We start from the raw sequence: 17,041 nt of genomic DNA on the forward strand, positions 1-17,041 counted from the left end.
TCATCAAAAAACTCCAATGCTACGTATTTCTCCTTCAAGTGCCAGAGATACAGAGAAAATTTAGAAAGAGCCACTTCAGATAATTCATTATCTATTTGCCTATAACTGTACAAAGCTTTCAAAAATTGCAGGTCTTGTAATGGTGAATGGGATACTTGATCACATTTAAATCAAGCTTGGACATACAGTTGTATCAGAAAAAATCATGCATTCCGAAGACCCGTTTCTATTTGCTTCGTTAAACGAAAATGTTGGCGAAAGAGAAATAATTTTAAACAGTATATTGCTTTTCCCATCTACCTTGCATGGTGAATTGCTCCAGTCACACGAAAGAAAACTCTTCGAGAAGGTATGCCATCCAAGAATGTCAGTTCTAAAAATTTACTGTAATCTGCTCTGCGGTGTCCTGCTTCTACAAGTTTGATAGCAAAATTCAATACTTCATTTCTTACATCTGAAATGTTGTTCCTTACGTCATTATCATCATCAATTCTGGAATAAAGTTAGTGCAATTTATTTTAGACGAATCGTTCTGAAAATGCTTAAATAGGGGAACGTCCGGTCCAGATGCAAACGAAACACAACACTTGTCAAATACACATTTTAAAACCAATTCATAAATGTACTGTCTACAAGGAAGGTATAGATCATTTTGGAGCATCTGCTCTAGCAGAATGAAAGCACCGTTCACATGACACATATTGCAGGGAATAGTGTGACAACAAACTGCCTGCACGAACTTTACCAAGTTCCATTCTTCAAGCTAAAGAACTGTAGCAGAAATAATATGTTCGCTCTTCTCTTCATGATGACAAACCGAGAACACCAATTAGCCTCTCATGAGCATCTCCTGTAATAAATATTGATAACCCGTCGATAGTCTCTCTACCAGTCAAATTCGGCAGTAGTTTTCCGTCTCATTGCACAACTAACGCACTTGATGCACTCCGAAATTGTTTTTGTGGTCTTATGCAACTTCGCTACGGATTTTCTCTCAGCATCGATGCATATTTATTACTAGTTCCTTTACATTATTGCCTAATGTTTCTGCCGGCGCTGTCAGAACATGTATTCTCGTTCTATCAGTGGACTTGTATCGATCAAGAGCAGCAACTTGTCTTGGAGTTTTAAAATTAGTTTTTCCCCTTTTACATCTCTTGCAGGGTCCGGGCGCACACAGGCACATATTTACATTTTATCTTACATACTCAACTGGGTTTTCCTCTTCATTTCTTGAAATGCTTACCTCCGTGTATTTTGGGGTAAAATTCCTACAAATCATTTTCAGAAGTGCATTTTTCTTTTGCGCTCCTCTTTCTAATGAAGCCGCGCATATCCCTCTTGTTCTTTTCGAGCCAAACTCATGTCTTCACATTTAGTTGTGTAAGAGTTATTACTTGTGAAAAAGAGAAATATTTTTACAGGTAATAATTCTTAGACGACTAAGGCTATCTTTAAAATAGTGCCAGATTTGTGTTTCTGGTGAAACGCCACCTCAAAACGATATGTCACATGACCCTCTTCCTATTTGAAAATTTTGATCTGAATCCAAGATGGCGGGCTTAGAGATGGCCGCTGTGACAATACTATACAACATTAGGTGTGTTTCTTCCTCTAGTTCCATTATCTAGGGTAATTTTGCGTTCCCTTAAGCCGTTTCTAAATTACAAGATTTTATTCCAGATTTTTCCCATATATTATGTACTGTAATCGGATTCAAAATTTTAGGTCGCTTGGGGCACCATTTAATATTATTCAATGAAGTTAATTTTTCTTCTTCCTTAATTTAGTCCCATATGGAACCATTTTAGGGGGTGAGTCCAAAGAAATTAGGAAATCAAAAATTAAGGACCACCCTAATATATATATATAGCTTCAGGTCATGATCAATGGTTTGCAGACATACCAGTTCTATTGAGTAGCAGTTTAGGTATGACAAGTTACAAACGTTACAACGTAATTTTAAATAGCCTAATTCTCTCAATGATGATTATGATGGTGTTCTGTCCAAAGGTAGGTGTTTGACCCGAAGGTCCCTGCGCAAGATGAACCCATGGTAGTTTGTCATTGCTTTCTATGGGATGATAATGACGTACTAAGGAGGGACCTACACCTTAACTTGGGATACGAACCACTTCTGTCCCAACCAGTAATTAAACCCGGAACCCCTTGGTTACAAGGCAACGAGCTTAGCCACTCATCCATTGAGGACACATTCTCTAAATATTGGAATGTAATTTATTCATGTAGGTTTCAGTTTTTTGTCCGGAGAAAATGCATTCTATTAATTCTTAAGTTGTCTGTCTGTTTGTTTGTAGCGCTTTCCAACTCGAGAACCACAATAGATAGAAACATGAAATTTTAATGTTTTAAAGCTCTCAGAGAAATAATCCAAATGGCTTTTTCCAGGTAGCACATGCGTCAGATATGCGGGTGGAGAAACCTCATAAGAATAATATGGGGACATTTTTAAAATAATCGAAAACGACCAATATTAGAGTTTTATTTTTGGAATCGCTGAGATGATTAGTGACAGTTTTAATTCAATTCAACTTCAATGTTATAGTCTACTCCCCAGGGAGGGGATGAGATTTAAAAGTAATCGAAAACAACAGATATTAGTGTTGAATTCATAGTTTTTAAGGTCGCTGAGTTTAACGGTATCAGTTTTCATGATGTTCACGTTCATCTTCACCACTTGAGGTAGAGGTGGCAGAAAATTATTTTTTTTAAAAAATAATCAGATAAGCTAGCTAATTATTAACTACTGTAATTAGAGCGAATTAAACACATTAACACATTTTCTCGCGCTTGTGCGAGACTCTGTGGGTTGCTAGTTTTAAATATTACTTTATTGTGAATCTTTAAAAATTCCAAATTTTGCCGCCCCTAAATTCTGCCGCCCTGTGCTCAAGCACAGAATAGCACTTACCTAAATATGGGCCTGTCTTAAAGTAGATAAATGATAATCGAAATGTGGAAATAGAGCGCCCTAGACAATATTATTTTGCATGAGGTACCATTATCACGAATCACCTAGTTAGTAGCTTTTCGTTTTCGGTCATTTATAAACGCGAAAATAAATGCCGATTTTCTAAATGACTGGAAATAAAAAAAAATAGTGAGTAGTGATAATAGTAAGATCTCATGTAAGATAATATTGTCTAGGGAGCTCTTGTTCCACTTTTCGATTATCTTTTATCTATTTGAAGATATCACATGATTACTGTAAAATTAGCGGTCCTTTAATTTCACCGTGATGTAGTCTCTTAGTCTTTGTACGCCAAAGAAAACTAAACTGTCATTGACTTAAACGCAAAAATGTATTATTTTCTACCCAAATCTACAGACTTGTTATATGTAGTTACACATCATATGAAATATCATCTCTATATCTGTCTTTCCAATTCTCATTTCTCATTTTAGTATTTTTGCTGCAGAGTTAAATTTTCGGAGAATTCCTGAAAAAAAAGGCAATTATCAAGCAAAAGTGAAAAATTCTAATTTCTTGAAATTTGGTTTTAAGACACTTTATATTAAAGTAACACTTAAAATCTTAAGTCTTTTTATTAATCAATACAATGTATATAACATATTACTTGTAAGAAGAAACGTAAGGTGATGTGAATATTCCAAATTCACAAAGTACAATATTATGTACAATTAGTGCTAAAACCCTAGGTTCAAAATACATAAATGGACTGTACAATGCAACACATTATTGCTATCAAATGTTGTGTATACAATGAGTGACTAAAATCGAATATCAGAGCGAAGTATAAATAAAAATAGACGTCAAGACAAATTTCCCAGGTAAAATTACCAATTCGACTAAAAGCGAATTTCACAACGAAAGAGTTAAATATATTGATTTATGTCGACATTAATGACAAAAAGAACGTTAGTGGGAAAGTTTAAACTTTTTCTGATATTGTAAGCATAGGCACTAAGTGGGGTTCTTTGTTCACGGGTCGACATTGCATTATCCTATTAGAATTTCTTTATCTTGATAGTGTAATATGATTCTTTAGCACTGGTTTCTTGTATTATTTTACGTGCTTGATTTTTTTATGATGGAAAGAAAGATGAAATTTTAGTTTTAAGTAGGAATGGCCAATTTCGAATTTTTTACTTTCCAAGATCCCCAAAGTAAAATCGGAAAAATTCCGGAATTCAGAAAATCTGAATTTCGAAAAAATCCGGAATTTTGAAAATTCAGGAATTTAGAAGATTCCAGAATTTTTCTGAAATACGGAATTTTCTAAAAAAAAATTCCGAAATCCGGAAAGTAAAATTTCCGATTTTGAATCTGGATTCTGGAAAATTTTGGCTAACCCTAATTTCAAACATGAATGTGATGAAACACAATAACTAACATTGTATCCATTTTTCTAAATCAGTAATTTCTAACTTAATGGTCTGTGACGTCACAGTTTCCTTCTCATGATCTCAGTGTGAGGAGAAGTAAGTAGCAAGCATAATTACGTTGACACAAGACAGTGGGAATAGGAAAACGTGAACATCGATAACGTAGTCAATGGCCTTACAAGCATACTATTTAGGGGTACATCCAATACTACCTCCACTACATAATCCCCATTTCTTCTTTCGTCATTGTGGTTCTTCCTATTTTTCTCCTGCGCTCCTACGTTATACATCAACCGGTTGGAAAAGGCTGTTCTAAACACAACACGATTTATGGTAACGCCTAATATTTATGCTTTTAGGCAATGTAGCATTTTATTTGCAGTCAAGAGATACATTTTTAGCCCTAAAATTTTCAACAAAACATTATTCATTTCAAAATTCATGACGTTTCAGCGAGACATTTCAGCGAGAAATAAATGTAATCTCCTTTTTTTTTCTTTAGAAATTAATGAGCCCCCTTTTTTCAGATAGAAACTACATGTGATTTGAAATCACAGTTTAACATAGTATTCAAATTATGTCTGCTCCACCAGAAATCTCCTGGAGCTCCTTCGTGGATAAGCGGTTAGCGTACGCGTCTTTGACGTGGAAGACCCGAGTTTGATTCCCGGCGGGAGCTCATGTAGTTCGGACTCCACGCCAATCAGATGTCCCGTCTCATATAGCCTTGCTGCTGAAAAAGGATGTTAAACTCAAAATCAACTCAAAAGAAATTCCACCAGAAATCTAAGTCAGATCATCCACATTAAAAGCTAGAATGTTTATCATATGGCAACACGAAATTCAGAAAAGTGGAAAGAATGGATATCCGGAAGAATCAGCTTCAAGTAAAGAGTATCCTGTGAGTCTTTGCCTCTCTGGATAAAGATCTTAGAAACAAAGATTCATTAATTGTGTAGAGGAGAAGTATAAAAAGGTAAGGACACACAAGTAGATATATTCCAAATGTATCTATGGAGAATAATGGAGAAAATTATCTTAGCAGACAGGAAAGTATTAAGTGTAGAAGGGGCAAAAAGAATAATGTATAAGAGGCAGTGTCAGAAAAAAATAAATGCATTAATATTTTTTAAATAAGATTATGGTTTCTGAGAAAGTAACAAGAGTAGTAGTAGAAGGCAACGCACGGAGATGAAGAAGAAGATTAATTGATGAACTATAACCATCAGGACGAAACTGCTAGCAAAGGACAACCATCCATAGAAAAGAAAAAAACACTTTCACTGATCATGGTGGATGTATACCCAAGATGTCAACCATTTGTACTCTGAATTATGATTGTCTTTCGTAATATGATATCTAAGTATTTCTGCATTATATACCTATAATAAAATACGTAATATTCAATGTTCTTATAAAGATACAGAAGCACAAAGGCACGAAAATACATAATACTCATGTAACTTCCTTAAGTAAATAGAAAATGAACTGTGCATTCCAAGTAAAATTGCGATCTCATTCGTTGTTCTATGTTCTTGTGAAAATGCAATTATTTATTTATTTATTTATTTATTTATTTATTTATTTATTTATTTATTTTTTTGAAGTTCTAGAAACAACTATGAATACATTGGAAACATAAACAGCAGAATAGAAAACAAATGTGCAATATAAAACGTTTATTTTATTTTTTTAAATAATAATAATAAAAAGTAACAACTAACGTGTTAAATTTTTGTTTGTACTTTTTAATTTCAGAAAAGGGATTTATCTCTGAAGTTAGGTCCATTGTGGTAAATCTTGTGAATCATGATTTTAACATTTAGAAGAACAATGCTTGTGGTAACACAGCTCATTCTTACTTACTCTAACCTTTCGTGAGATTAAAACTTTACAACAAAAATTTCAAGAGATTATGTTTTTGTCTAACCACAGAATTTGCTACGGATTATCTTCTGCCCTTGATAAATGTCTGTGTTCGGTACGGGTGACTTAGATAGCTGAAGATATCCCTGTAAGTGGGCTGTGGCTGATTTCACTGGATACAGTACATGTTTTTCTTTACTATCCCCATGCCATTCTTTTCGGTTTCGTAGGGAGAATTCATTTGTTTTTTTCTGTCCGTCATTTTGTGTGTGAAGCTGAGTATGTCAAGGTCGAAAACAGGCACCGACAAACGGTTTTCAGAATGAGAATTATCACCTTCAGTTTATCCTGTCTGTTTCAAGACCATGATGTCACTCAATGGCACCATAACTGTTGTTAGATATGGTCTGGCTGCTTGGTGTGGGAGCCAAACTACACACACTCTCACTGGGAATCGAAATAAATGAAAGGAAATCTCTGAGTTTAACGTCCTACAATTATGCCCTTTAGGCTAAGGGAGACGATGATTAAAGCAAGTGAATGATAATGGAAGTATTGGTGGAATGATAAAGTGGAAGGAAATAGGAGTAATCCGAGAAAACTCACGGATACGATGTTGTCCACCACAGACTTACTTGTGCGGGGATCGAATCAGCGACCTCAGGGACCAATGGTATGCGCTCTACCATAGGTACCGTGCCCCCACACACTGGAAATCACATCTGAGCCCACCGAATAAAGGCCATAACGAATAACTTATTCATGAGGGATTTCTAAGATTTTCTATTGTATTAATTCTCACGAGTATGAAGAAGAATTTTAGTGTGAGATTTTAACCCTTTTCTTTACACCAATTTCTTTCTCATGTTGTATTTGTGTTTACATAGGATGTATCTTGAATGAATGTGACGGTTGGATGGATTAATACAAGGGATTAGTCTCCGACTGTATAACACTGCAATACAGTGTTCCGTGTACGTTAGGAGATAAAGCCAAAACAACTTATCTTCTTCATCTGGAATAATAGCATTAGCTTTTTGGTCTCAACTTTCTCGCATTGGCTGAGACAAGATAATGGTGTCTTCTTTACCAAGCAATAAACTGTAACTTAATTATTCAGAATAGCTAAGATTCACATATTAATTTGAATACACCATTCTAACAAGAGCTTCCAATAATAATGCAGATTCATAATATTTGATCGTACAAAAATCTTATTTTTATGTAATGGAGAACTTAAGGTAAACTTTTGGAAACTTTTCGAAATGGAGAACTGGAGGAGAAGCGTCAATAAAAGAGGAAAAAAGTTTAAAATAATCAATTCGTATTAAGAGTTAGCATTGCATGTGAAAATAATGAAAATTACAAACACACCAACATACAAGCATATACATATATGCAAAAAAAAAAAAAAGTACCTTCCTTTAGCTTCGCCGCAAATGGATGAAAACAAGTACAGGCTTTATACATACCACTCATTCTAGCTTTGGAACTTCTTGTATAAATTAACAGACAAATTCTGACCAAAGCATATATTAACTAATAAATAATAGCGTTACAGTTTCGGCAAATTAACTTTGCCTTCATCAGACACATTATCTGCTTTATACATATATTTCACATTATTTAATTAAGTACAACCTTGTTCAAAAAAAATCTATCCGTCAACTTCTCCTTAGGAACCTCTGTATTCTTATTGGTAGATGGAATTAAATTAAATACGAGGGCTGTCTAAAAAGTATCCGACCTTTGGCCAGAAAAATAGTTGCGAATACCTGACAGATTTGGGACCCTAATCCCCTTCAAAGTAGGCCCCTTGTGCTTCCACACACTTAGCCCACCGATCCTTCCACTGCTGGAAACACCGCTGGAAGTCTTCTTTTGGAATGTTGTTCAGCTCCGTCGTCGTGTTCCGCATTATGTCTTCTCTACTCTCAAAACGGGATCCCTTCAGAGGCGTCTTCAATTTTGGAAACAACCAGAAGTCACAAGAAGCCAGGTCTGGAGAATAGGGAGGTTGGCGAACGGTTGTAATTCCATGTTTGGCTAAGAACGTGTGGATCAATTGGGATGAATGTGCTGGGGCGTTGTCATGATGGACGTGCCAGTTCTTCGCTGTCCACATGTCTGGTCTTTTGCGCCGGACTGCGTCACGGAGTCGCCTGAGAACATCTTGATAGTACTCCTTTGTCACTGTTTGTCCTTCAGGTGCGTACTCGTGATGCACAATTCCACGGGCATCGAAGAAAACAGTCAGCAACACCTTGATTTTGCTTCGCACCTGCCGCGCTTTCTTCGGCCTTGGAGAATCGGGATGCTTCCATTGAGACGATTGTTGTTTTGTTTCTGGGTCGTACCCGTACACCCATGACTCATCTCCAGTTATCACGGAATTCAGATACCCAGGATCAGTGTTGGTGGTGTCCAGAAGGTCCTGTGCAACGTCAAAACGGGTGTCTTTTTGTTCCTGAGACAACAACTTGTGTACAAATTTAGCAGCCACTCGTTTCATGTTCAAATCGTCACGCAAAATTGCATGTGCAGAATCTTTACTCACTCCAACATCTTCTGCAATCTCCCGCACTGTCAAACGGCGATCTGCCATCACCAAATTTCGCACCCGCTCAACAACAGCTGCATTCCGAGCAGTTTGGGGCCTGCCGCTACGCTGCTCACTCTCGACTGATGTGCAGCCATCTTTGAATCGGTTGAACCATTGTTTAATTTGTGTTACACCCATCGCATCGCACCCAAACACCTGCTGAATCTTACGAATTGTTTGGCTTTGAGAATCACCCAGCCTTTGACAGAATTTGATGCAGTATCTTTGCTCAATTCGTTCAGTCATCTTGCGAGAAACACTAAATCCGACGAACACTACCAACACCACCTTACTTCGCGACCACCAGCTCACGACTGGCACACGCGAACGCGGTGAAAAATTCAAGCATGCGCATTAAGGTTCCTCCTTCCACCGTGCACGGTGGCGCCGCCTGAGAATCACTACTTTGCGTGGAAAAAATTAAGGTCGGATACTTTTTAGACAGGCCTCGTAAATACGTTTTTTCTTTGACCAATTGAGATTTTCCTTGAAACCAAAGAAATGTAATTTCCTACATGATGTTGTAAAAAAAATATCACATTCAAAAGATAGGAAGATGGCAAAGTATTCTTTCCCAAACCTGTACTTACTAGTGTTTTTTCAATGCTTCAAAATTTAATTACGGAATGTAGCCGTATGATCTTACGTAAAATAATATAAACAAGTCTGTGTGTAAGCGTTCATAACTCAACGTTATATTCAATGTAATTGAAAATAATGAAAAGTCTTCAACAATCAATATTCTCATAGGGGAGTCGAGTTCTCACTCTGGAAGATGAAAACAGAAAATGACATTAAAAAGTTAACCACACACGAGCTTTCATCAGACATACGACCATAAAGTCTTAAGAAATTGTTAAAGAAAGTCTTCACCTCCTTTTCTTCTAAGACATCTTAAAATATTTCTTATTCCCGCACACAACATGTGCGTGTTTCGAAATCCATATTCTTGCTAAAAATACAAGAGCAAAATGTGTTTCGAAGACATGTCTTGAATCTCCTTTAAGTAAACACAGTGGGAGGAAGTGGGTAAATATACATTTTAGTGGTTTTTCTGAAAGAAGTTCTGGATTCCGTCAGCAGTCACTTGATGGGATGGGTAAAAGCAAATATTGAAATACCTAAAAGAAATTCTTCTCGCATAATTCATTGTTTCTGCGAAAAACAGAATCATGTGAGTGGAGTCTATTATTCAAGAGTTTTTTAAAAGAAACCTTTAATGAGGTGAGATACGTTACAAAATAAAAATAAATACACACAGTTGGTTATTATTATTATTATTATTATTATTATTATTATTATTATTATTATTATTATTATTATTATTATTATTATTATTATTATTATTATTATTATTGATACATTAGTGCTGTTTTTGATGACAATCATTTTTATTTTTTAAATAAAGAAAATGAAGTCAGCAGACATTAAACTCATTTAATGTTTTGTTTCACGTTTATTAACTTTGCATGTTCAGCGTAAAATCAATTTAAAATATTTACAGAACACGTCAATTATGTCATCAATTTAAAATATGGAGCATTGGACTGTATGGTTCTGAGACTTAGACATCACGGAAGGTAGAGAAAAAATATTTAGAGAACTTCGAAATGTGATATTGGAAGAAAATGGAGAAGATAAAATGGACAGAGAGAGCAAAAAACGAAGATGGTTTAAAACGGATAGGAGAGAAGAGGACACTTCAAGTCAGCATCCTTTGTAGAAAGGTCAATTGGATTGGACGCATCTTACGAAAAAAATGTCTTCTTCATACCGCCATAGAAGGAAAGATAGAAGGAAAGTGAGGAATAGGAAGAAGACAAATGATCGATTATTTGAAAAATAGAAGAAAATATTGAGAGTTAAAAGAGGAAGCTGAAAATCGAGAAGTGTGGAAGAAGCATTTCCAGGCCCAAATCTAAAATTGAAAAAAAAAAAACTAATTAGACCCAGGACATAGCAAAAGGCAGAATACTTAATAATAATAATACACAACATGTTTTAAATTATGCCCCGCTTACACAAGCACTATTTCGTGATTGAAAATATGTGGTTGAGTTTCTCCGTGAAAATCTGATGCACACTCAATAAGATTTGTTCATAAACAATTTCTCTACATACTTCTGGTACTCAGTAGTACTTCTGTATACACTTTTACCATATGACTTACGTTACTTGTCAACAAGAAAGTCAGTTCACAATTCTTGGAGACTGCTTACATGTTTCAAAAGTTTAATACATAGTTGAGTTCTATAAATTTATTCCATACTAGGTCTATACAATGATGTCTATACAAGATAATATAAATTTCTAATTAAATATGTAGTAACGGAATTGTCACATAAATATCTTGTTTATAATTTTCTAAATTATGGGCAAGCAATAGTTTGGTATAACGCAAGTTAATCCTTTTATTTTTACCATTACTTCAGATCGTTATCGTTAAGAGACGGTTAGTTGCATTGAAGTTCCTCTTGAGTCTTGATACAATGTAATAAAAATACATAAATAGAGAGAGAGAGAGAGAGAGAGAGAGAGAGAGAGAGAGAGAGAGAGAAGAAAGAAAGAAAGAAAGACGAGAAAAAATATTTTTGAAGAAAATGTATGTAATGATTTTTCTTGTACTTAGTCGCTAAAGTAAGAACAATACTATGGAATCAACATCAATTATATCCCATGTTTAAGGTCCAACATTATACAGGACCTGTACATTGTACATTGTACAACGTTATTTCAAAATTTGGAATACCGAGAAAGCTAATTAGATTAATTAAGATACGTTTAAATGAATCCCAAGTAAAGTTCGGGTAGGAAAATTTTTGTCCACGAGCTTTCACTTCGCAAATGGCCTGATACAAGGAGATGCGTTGTCGCCATTATTATTAAACTTCGTTCTGGAATACGCCATAAGGAAAATCAAAGATAGCAACCAGGGCCTAGAGTTGAATGGTATTCACCAGGTTATGGCGTATGCTGATGTAAATTTAATAGGGGATGATAGGAGAACAATAGAAAGAAATGCAGAGGTCTTATTAAACGCTTGCAGGGACATGGGTTTAGAAGTAAATGCAGAGAAAACTAAATACATGGAAGTGCGTCGGGACGGTAATACAGCAAATTATGGATGCGTTAAAATATTAAATAATACTTTTGATAAATTATGGACGCAAATTATGGATGCGTTAAAATATTAAATAATACTTGAAACTATCCACTTTCAAATATCTAGGATCAATATTAACAGACGAAAATCATATTCACGAAGAAATTAAATGTCGACTAAAAGCAGGTAATTCGTGTTATTATTCAGCTCAAAATCTCTTGTTGTTGCGAATTCTGTCGAGGAATTTGAAGCTTAAAATATATAAAACGATAATCATGCCTGTTGTTCTGTATGGTTGCGAAACATGGTCGCTTACTCTGAGAGAAGAACATAGACTGAAAGTATTTGAGAACAAAATCCTGAGACGAATGTTCGGGCCCAAGAGGAACGGGAATGGGGAATGGTGGAAACTCCATAACGATGAATTACATAATTCATACGGTTTACCCAACATTGTTAGGGTCGTCAAGTCTAGGAGGCTTAGATGGGCAGATCATGTAGCTAGGATGGAAGAAAGTAGAAACGCTTTCAAAGTCTTGACTGGTAGACCAGTGTCAGTGGAGAGCTTTTGAGAATGTGGCTTTGAACCTCCGGGTTCCATAGGCCATAAAGTTAGAGTTAATAAGGTCCTATATGTTAAAATGTTAAATATTGTAGGTGCAAGTACGAAAGTTGATGATATGGTATCATTAAGTGGACAAAATATTATAATTTTTCATTTCTTTTTCTTTTGCCTTCATTAGTATTAGTAATCATAAATATAGTAAACGTTACTTTTCTTAAATGCGTGCTGTAATGATAATATCAAAGAGTAAAATTTAGATTGTACTTTGGTGGCTTGGTTATGAAAAGAGCCCTTATTGATAGAGATATTCGAATTATTTACTCATTGTCATGATCGTAATTATTATGGGGCAAGTCGGAAAATAAATTTATCTTAGCGGCCATGGACAGAAGTATTTCTGAAAGACAAATAATAGACCTATATTGCGAAAATAAAGAACAAGGCTTGCTTTATTTTTCCACATAAGAACCAATATCGTTGATACACTTGTCATATTACTTTACTGGATTTTAGAACCTATCTTGGAAATAAATATGTCTTGCATATATGGAAGAACTTCTCCACGGCTATCTTTACTTCGTTATTTCCAAAATGCCTTCCTTTGCGAGCTTTCTTCAACGTCGAAAAGAGATGAAAGTTACTACGCGCAAGGTCGGTATTGTACAGCGGATGAACTGTGGCAAGATGGTTTGACGTTGCCGCCGTCGTCAAGTGTGATCATCCAAAAGGAGAACACCTGATGTCAAAAGGCCATGTCGCTTGCTGCAAATAAGCACACTTCAGTCTTGTCAGTGTCTGACAATACCGCTGAACATTGATTATTCCAAGCTCCGTACTTGCCGGGTACAGAACAGGCCAGCCATCCGATATTTTGCTAACAATGCAATAGCACCATTTGGGGGATCGCATGGCGTGTGGTTGGATCCCGCGTTAAACCGATGTCTTACTTGCCCCATTGCTTTTGTGGGCGGGGAGAGTGAGGGAAAATTATTTTCCGATTTTCTCTTGCAGTCTACAGCAGTGTCCTTACTAAAATATTAATTCGATTAGCAATCATCATCATCGTCATCATATGTGATTGTCTTATGACTGACAAATTATTTGTCTAAATTGAGAAGCTTTCTCGTACTATAATTCTGAGTTCTTGAGTCAATTGTGGAACCGAAAGAAATTTAACATCCAACGCTTATGCCTTTTAGGCTAAAGGAGGCGGATGATAAATGAAATTGAATTACTATGAAAGAGTAGGTGAGATGATCATGTAGAAAGAAAGAGAAGATTCTGAAGAAAACTAACTCATGAACACGATTTTGCTTACCACCAACATGAGCTGGGATCGAACCAGGGACCCCTCACACTAGATATGAACTCTCTACAACTTTTTAAATACGAAGTGTATATATATATAAACTTTTTTCTTGTTATTTTTTTTTCTCTCTCTCTCTCTTACACGTTCGATGACTACCAAGCTTGACAAGAACACAAATACTGAAAGATCGAAAACAGTCAAAAACATCTATGCTCTTCAGAGAGATCGAGAGGTCATTTTTCTTCTTCTCTTCCTCTTCCCTTTCTAATTTCTTTTCTACCTTTTATATGGTTTTGAGAATATTATTTGTTCTTAAATAATGTTCTAAACATTATCTTTCTCCCCTTTTTAATTACCTTTAATTGTGCTCTTTCCCCCTAGTATTCTTAGCACTTACTCAGTAGTTTTTTTTGTTTCTCACGGATACATTTCCTCATTCTTCACAACTGGGTCATTCCATGTCAAATCACCTAATTTTAAAATATGACCGTGCTTCAATGTCTCAGATTCTCTTCAATTTTTTTCATAATAAATACCAATGAAATTATGCTAAATAATTTTTTCCGGTTTTTTGGATGAGAAATGGGCCGGTGAGAAATCTTTGAAAAATGTGAATTTAGCGTCAAATTCACTTTCCGGCACTCAGCATCGTAGAACTAAAATTACCACAACTTTCTTATTTTACAAGCTATTGGACTCACTCAAGTGGCAAATTAAAGCTTAATTTTTGCTCTTTTAGTGGATCTTAAGAAACCTTGCAAAATCCTAAGAATCCTAAGAAACAATGTGAAACATTAGTGGGCATACAAAGCAAACTTTAAGGTTTTTTACAAACTAGCAGCGTTCACCCCGCTTCGCTGCGGTCACCCCGGAACGCAATAATCTTTGTTACTTAGATAATTTTTACTTTTTCGCTTTCAAGTGATATGATAAAAACCATAGAAGATTGCAGTAAATCTTAACATTATATCGCCTGTCATTTATGTTAACCCGCCCCGCTTCGCTGCGGTCATCCCGGTGCTGGCATATTGTAAAAGTGTCTGTAAAAATAAGCAAATCAATTAAAAAATTTTAAACAGAAGATTCAAGCTATTTTCCGCTGTATATCGCCTGTCATTTATGTTAACCCGCCGAGTGACACGGTCATGCGGGTTGCATATAAATACGTTTATTTTTACCTATGATGAACTAACAAAGGATTTGTGGACACCTGAATGGTCAATTATCTCAAGACACTGGTAATTAAAAATTAAAGTGATATGATAAAAACCATCTAGGGTCCAAATCCTAATAACCCCCCAAAAATGAAAGAAATTGGTTCAGCCGTATTAGCGTGATGAGCGGACAAAGGATTTTGTACGTTCTCTTTTATATATATAGATTGTGGAATTGCTCAAAAGTTACAACCATGAAACTTTTGAAATTCTTTTCGTAAATTCATCTTAACACTTGCATGGTATGGTTAAGAAATGAAAAGAGTGTTTTTTGTATTTTTGTAATTATTATTTGTTTGCATTTTATATGTACGGAAATATACAATTCTAAGTTTTGTTACAAATTTTGTCATTCCTCGTAAGTTACAATTATGAAACATTTGAAACTTTTTTATAGAATCATCTTAGCACATATATGATAAGGTTAAAAAATGAAAAAGATGCTTTTGGTATTTTTGCAATTATTATTATTATTATTATTATTATTATTATTATTATTATTATTATTATTATTGTGTATTATACTTGTTGTGTAGAAGTAAAAAATAAGCTATATGAGGTTTTAGTTATGTTAAGTGATATTAGTGAAAAATATGATTCCTTGAAGGCTGAACTGATATCGATGAAACAAGAAAATATAAAATTAAATGAGTTGCTATCAGCTAATAATAAAGCTCGGACATTTGCTGAAGTGATAAATAGTTCAATACCCTCTGATCAAAAAAAGGTGCAAGGTGATTCTATGAATGTCATGGTCAAGGACAATGAAGCGCCTTCTAACAGTTTACAACAGGAAACAAGTGTTGGTGAATGGAAGCTGATAACCAAACGCCTAAGGCGAAATAACCAAGAACTGCCGAGTGGAACAAAAACTACAACCTTATCTGACTCTGACAACAGGAATCGTAATACTTTAATGCAAGGAAAGAATGCCACGGGCAAATTGAAAGTAAACAAAAAAGGTCCTCGTACGTCTGTACTGTTTGTGACGAGACTCGATCCTAGTGTTTCGTGTAAAGATCTTTCTGCATTTGTGAAGGAAAGTGCTAATGTTAATGTTACTAGATGTGTACAGTTAAAAACAAAACACAGTAGTTATTCCTCGTTTTATGTAGCTGTAGAAGAAAATGATTTTGATTGTGTCTATAATCCGAATGTCTAGCCAGATGGTGTCTTATTTACTAAATTTATGGGTCGACTAAAGGAAGAAATTGTGTGCCATGAAGTTAGAGCTGAGAAGGTGGATAGCAAAGGTAAATAAATAGCATAAACTAGTATAAAATAAGTATGACGCACTTGCGATTATATTATCAAAATGCTAATGGAATTAATACTAAAGAGAAGGTATTTATAGATGAAGTAAATTGTAATGACTTTGATATTTATTGTATCACTGAAACTTGGTTAAAAGAAATGAATCAACACTTTGTACAATTATCAAATAATTACAATACTATACGTAAAGATAGAAATTTCGCACTAGTAAACAAGACTAAGGGTGGGGGCTGTATAGTTATCATAAAAAAGGAATATGCATATGAAATTATAACTCCCCCAGATGATATTCTTGATATTATTATAGTTAAAGTTTTAATCCCTGACAACAAGCCATTATTATTGTGCTTGCATTATATTCCCCCTGACTTTCCATTGAAGAATTTTATTAACTATTGTGAATGGTTAACCACTTTTCTAATAACAAGAAATTGTAACTTTATAGTTTTAGGTGATTTTAACGTAGGTGGAATAGATTGGGCTACTGGAACTATAACCACATGTAACTATTACACTATGAAAAAAGCTGACAAAGTAATTGAATTAAGCAATATACTTAATCTAAAACAATTGAATAGATCGTATGATCCTAATAGGAAAGATAAAGTTCTTGACCTGTTGCTAACCAACATGGATAATAGTTCCATTGTGTATGATGTCCTACCTTTAATAAAAATTGACCGCTTCCATCCACCTTTTGTTTTTGAATGGGAAGTAATTAAAAGTAATAATAACAATC

The 17,041-nt window shown here is 35.0% G+C and overlaps 1 protein-coding gene and 1 long non-coding RNA gene across 5 annotated transcripts in view; one reads left to right on the forward strand and one right to left on the reverse strand.

The window, feature by feature from the left end:
- The window catches only part of Cbp53E (Calbindin 53E), a 716,107-nt gene that overhangs the window by 314,079 nt on the left and 384,987 nt on the right, over positions 1-17,041 (forward strand). Inside the window, exon 1 of one of the 4 annotated variants that reach the window (XM_081744056.1) lies at positions 16,100-16,280. The exons of the other annotated variants lie outside the window; for them this stretch is intronic. Coding sequence (XP_081600182.1) covers positions 16,217-16,280 — 64 coding nt within the window. The 5' untranslated portion in view covers positions 16,100-16,216. Of the gene's footprint in view, positions 1-16,099; positions 16,281-17,041 lie in introns of those variants that run through there. 4 annotated transcript variants of the gene reach the window in all.
- The window catches only part of LOC145674222 (uncharacterized), a 49,420-nt gene that overhangs the window by 15,871 nt on the left and 16,508 nt on the right, over positions 1-17,041 (reverse strand). The gene's annotated exons all lie outside the window — the stretch shown is intronic.

The sequence above is a fragment of the Thermobia domestica genome, chromosome 2 (genome assembly GCF_964235325.1).
Source record: "Thermobia domestica chromosome 2, izTheDome1.hap1.1, whole genome shotgun sequence".
NCBI lineage: Eukaryota > Metazoa > Arthropoda > Insecta > Zygentoma > Lepismatidae > Thermobia > Thermobia domestica.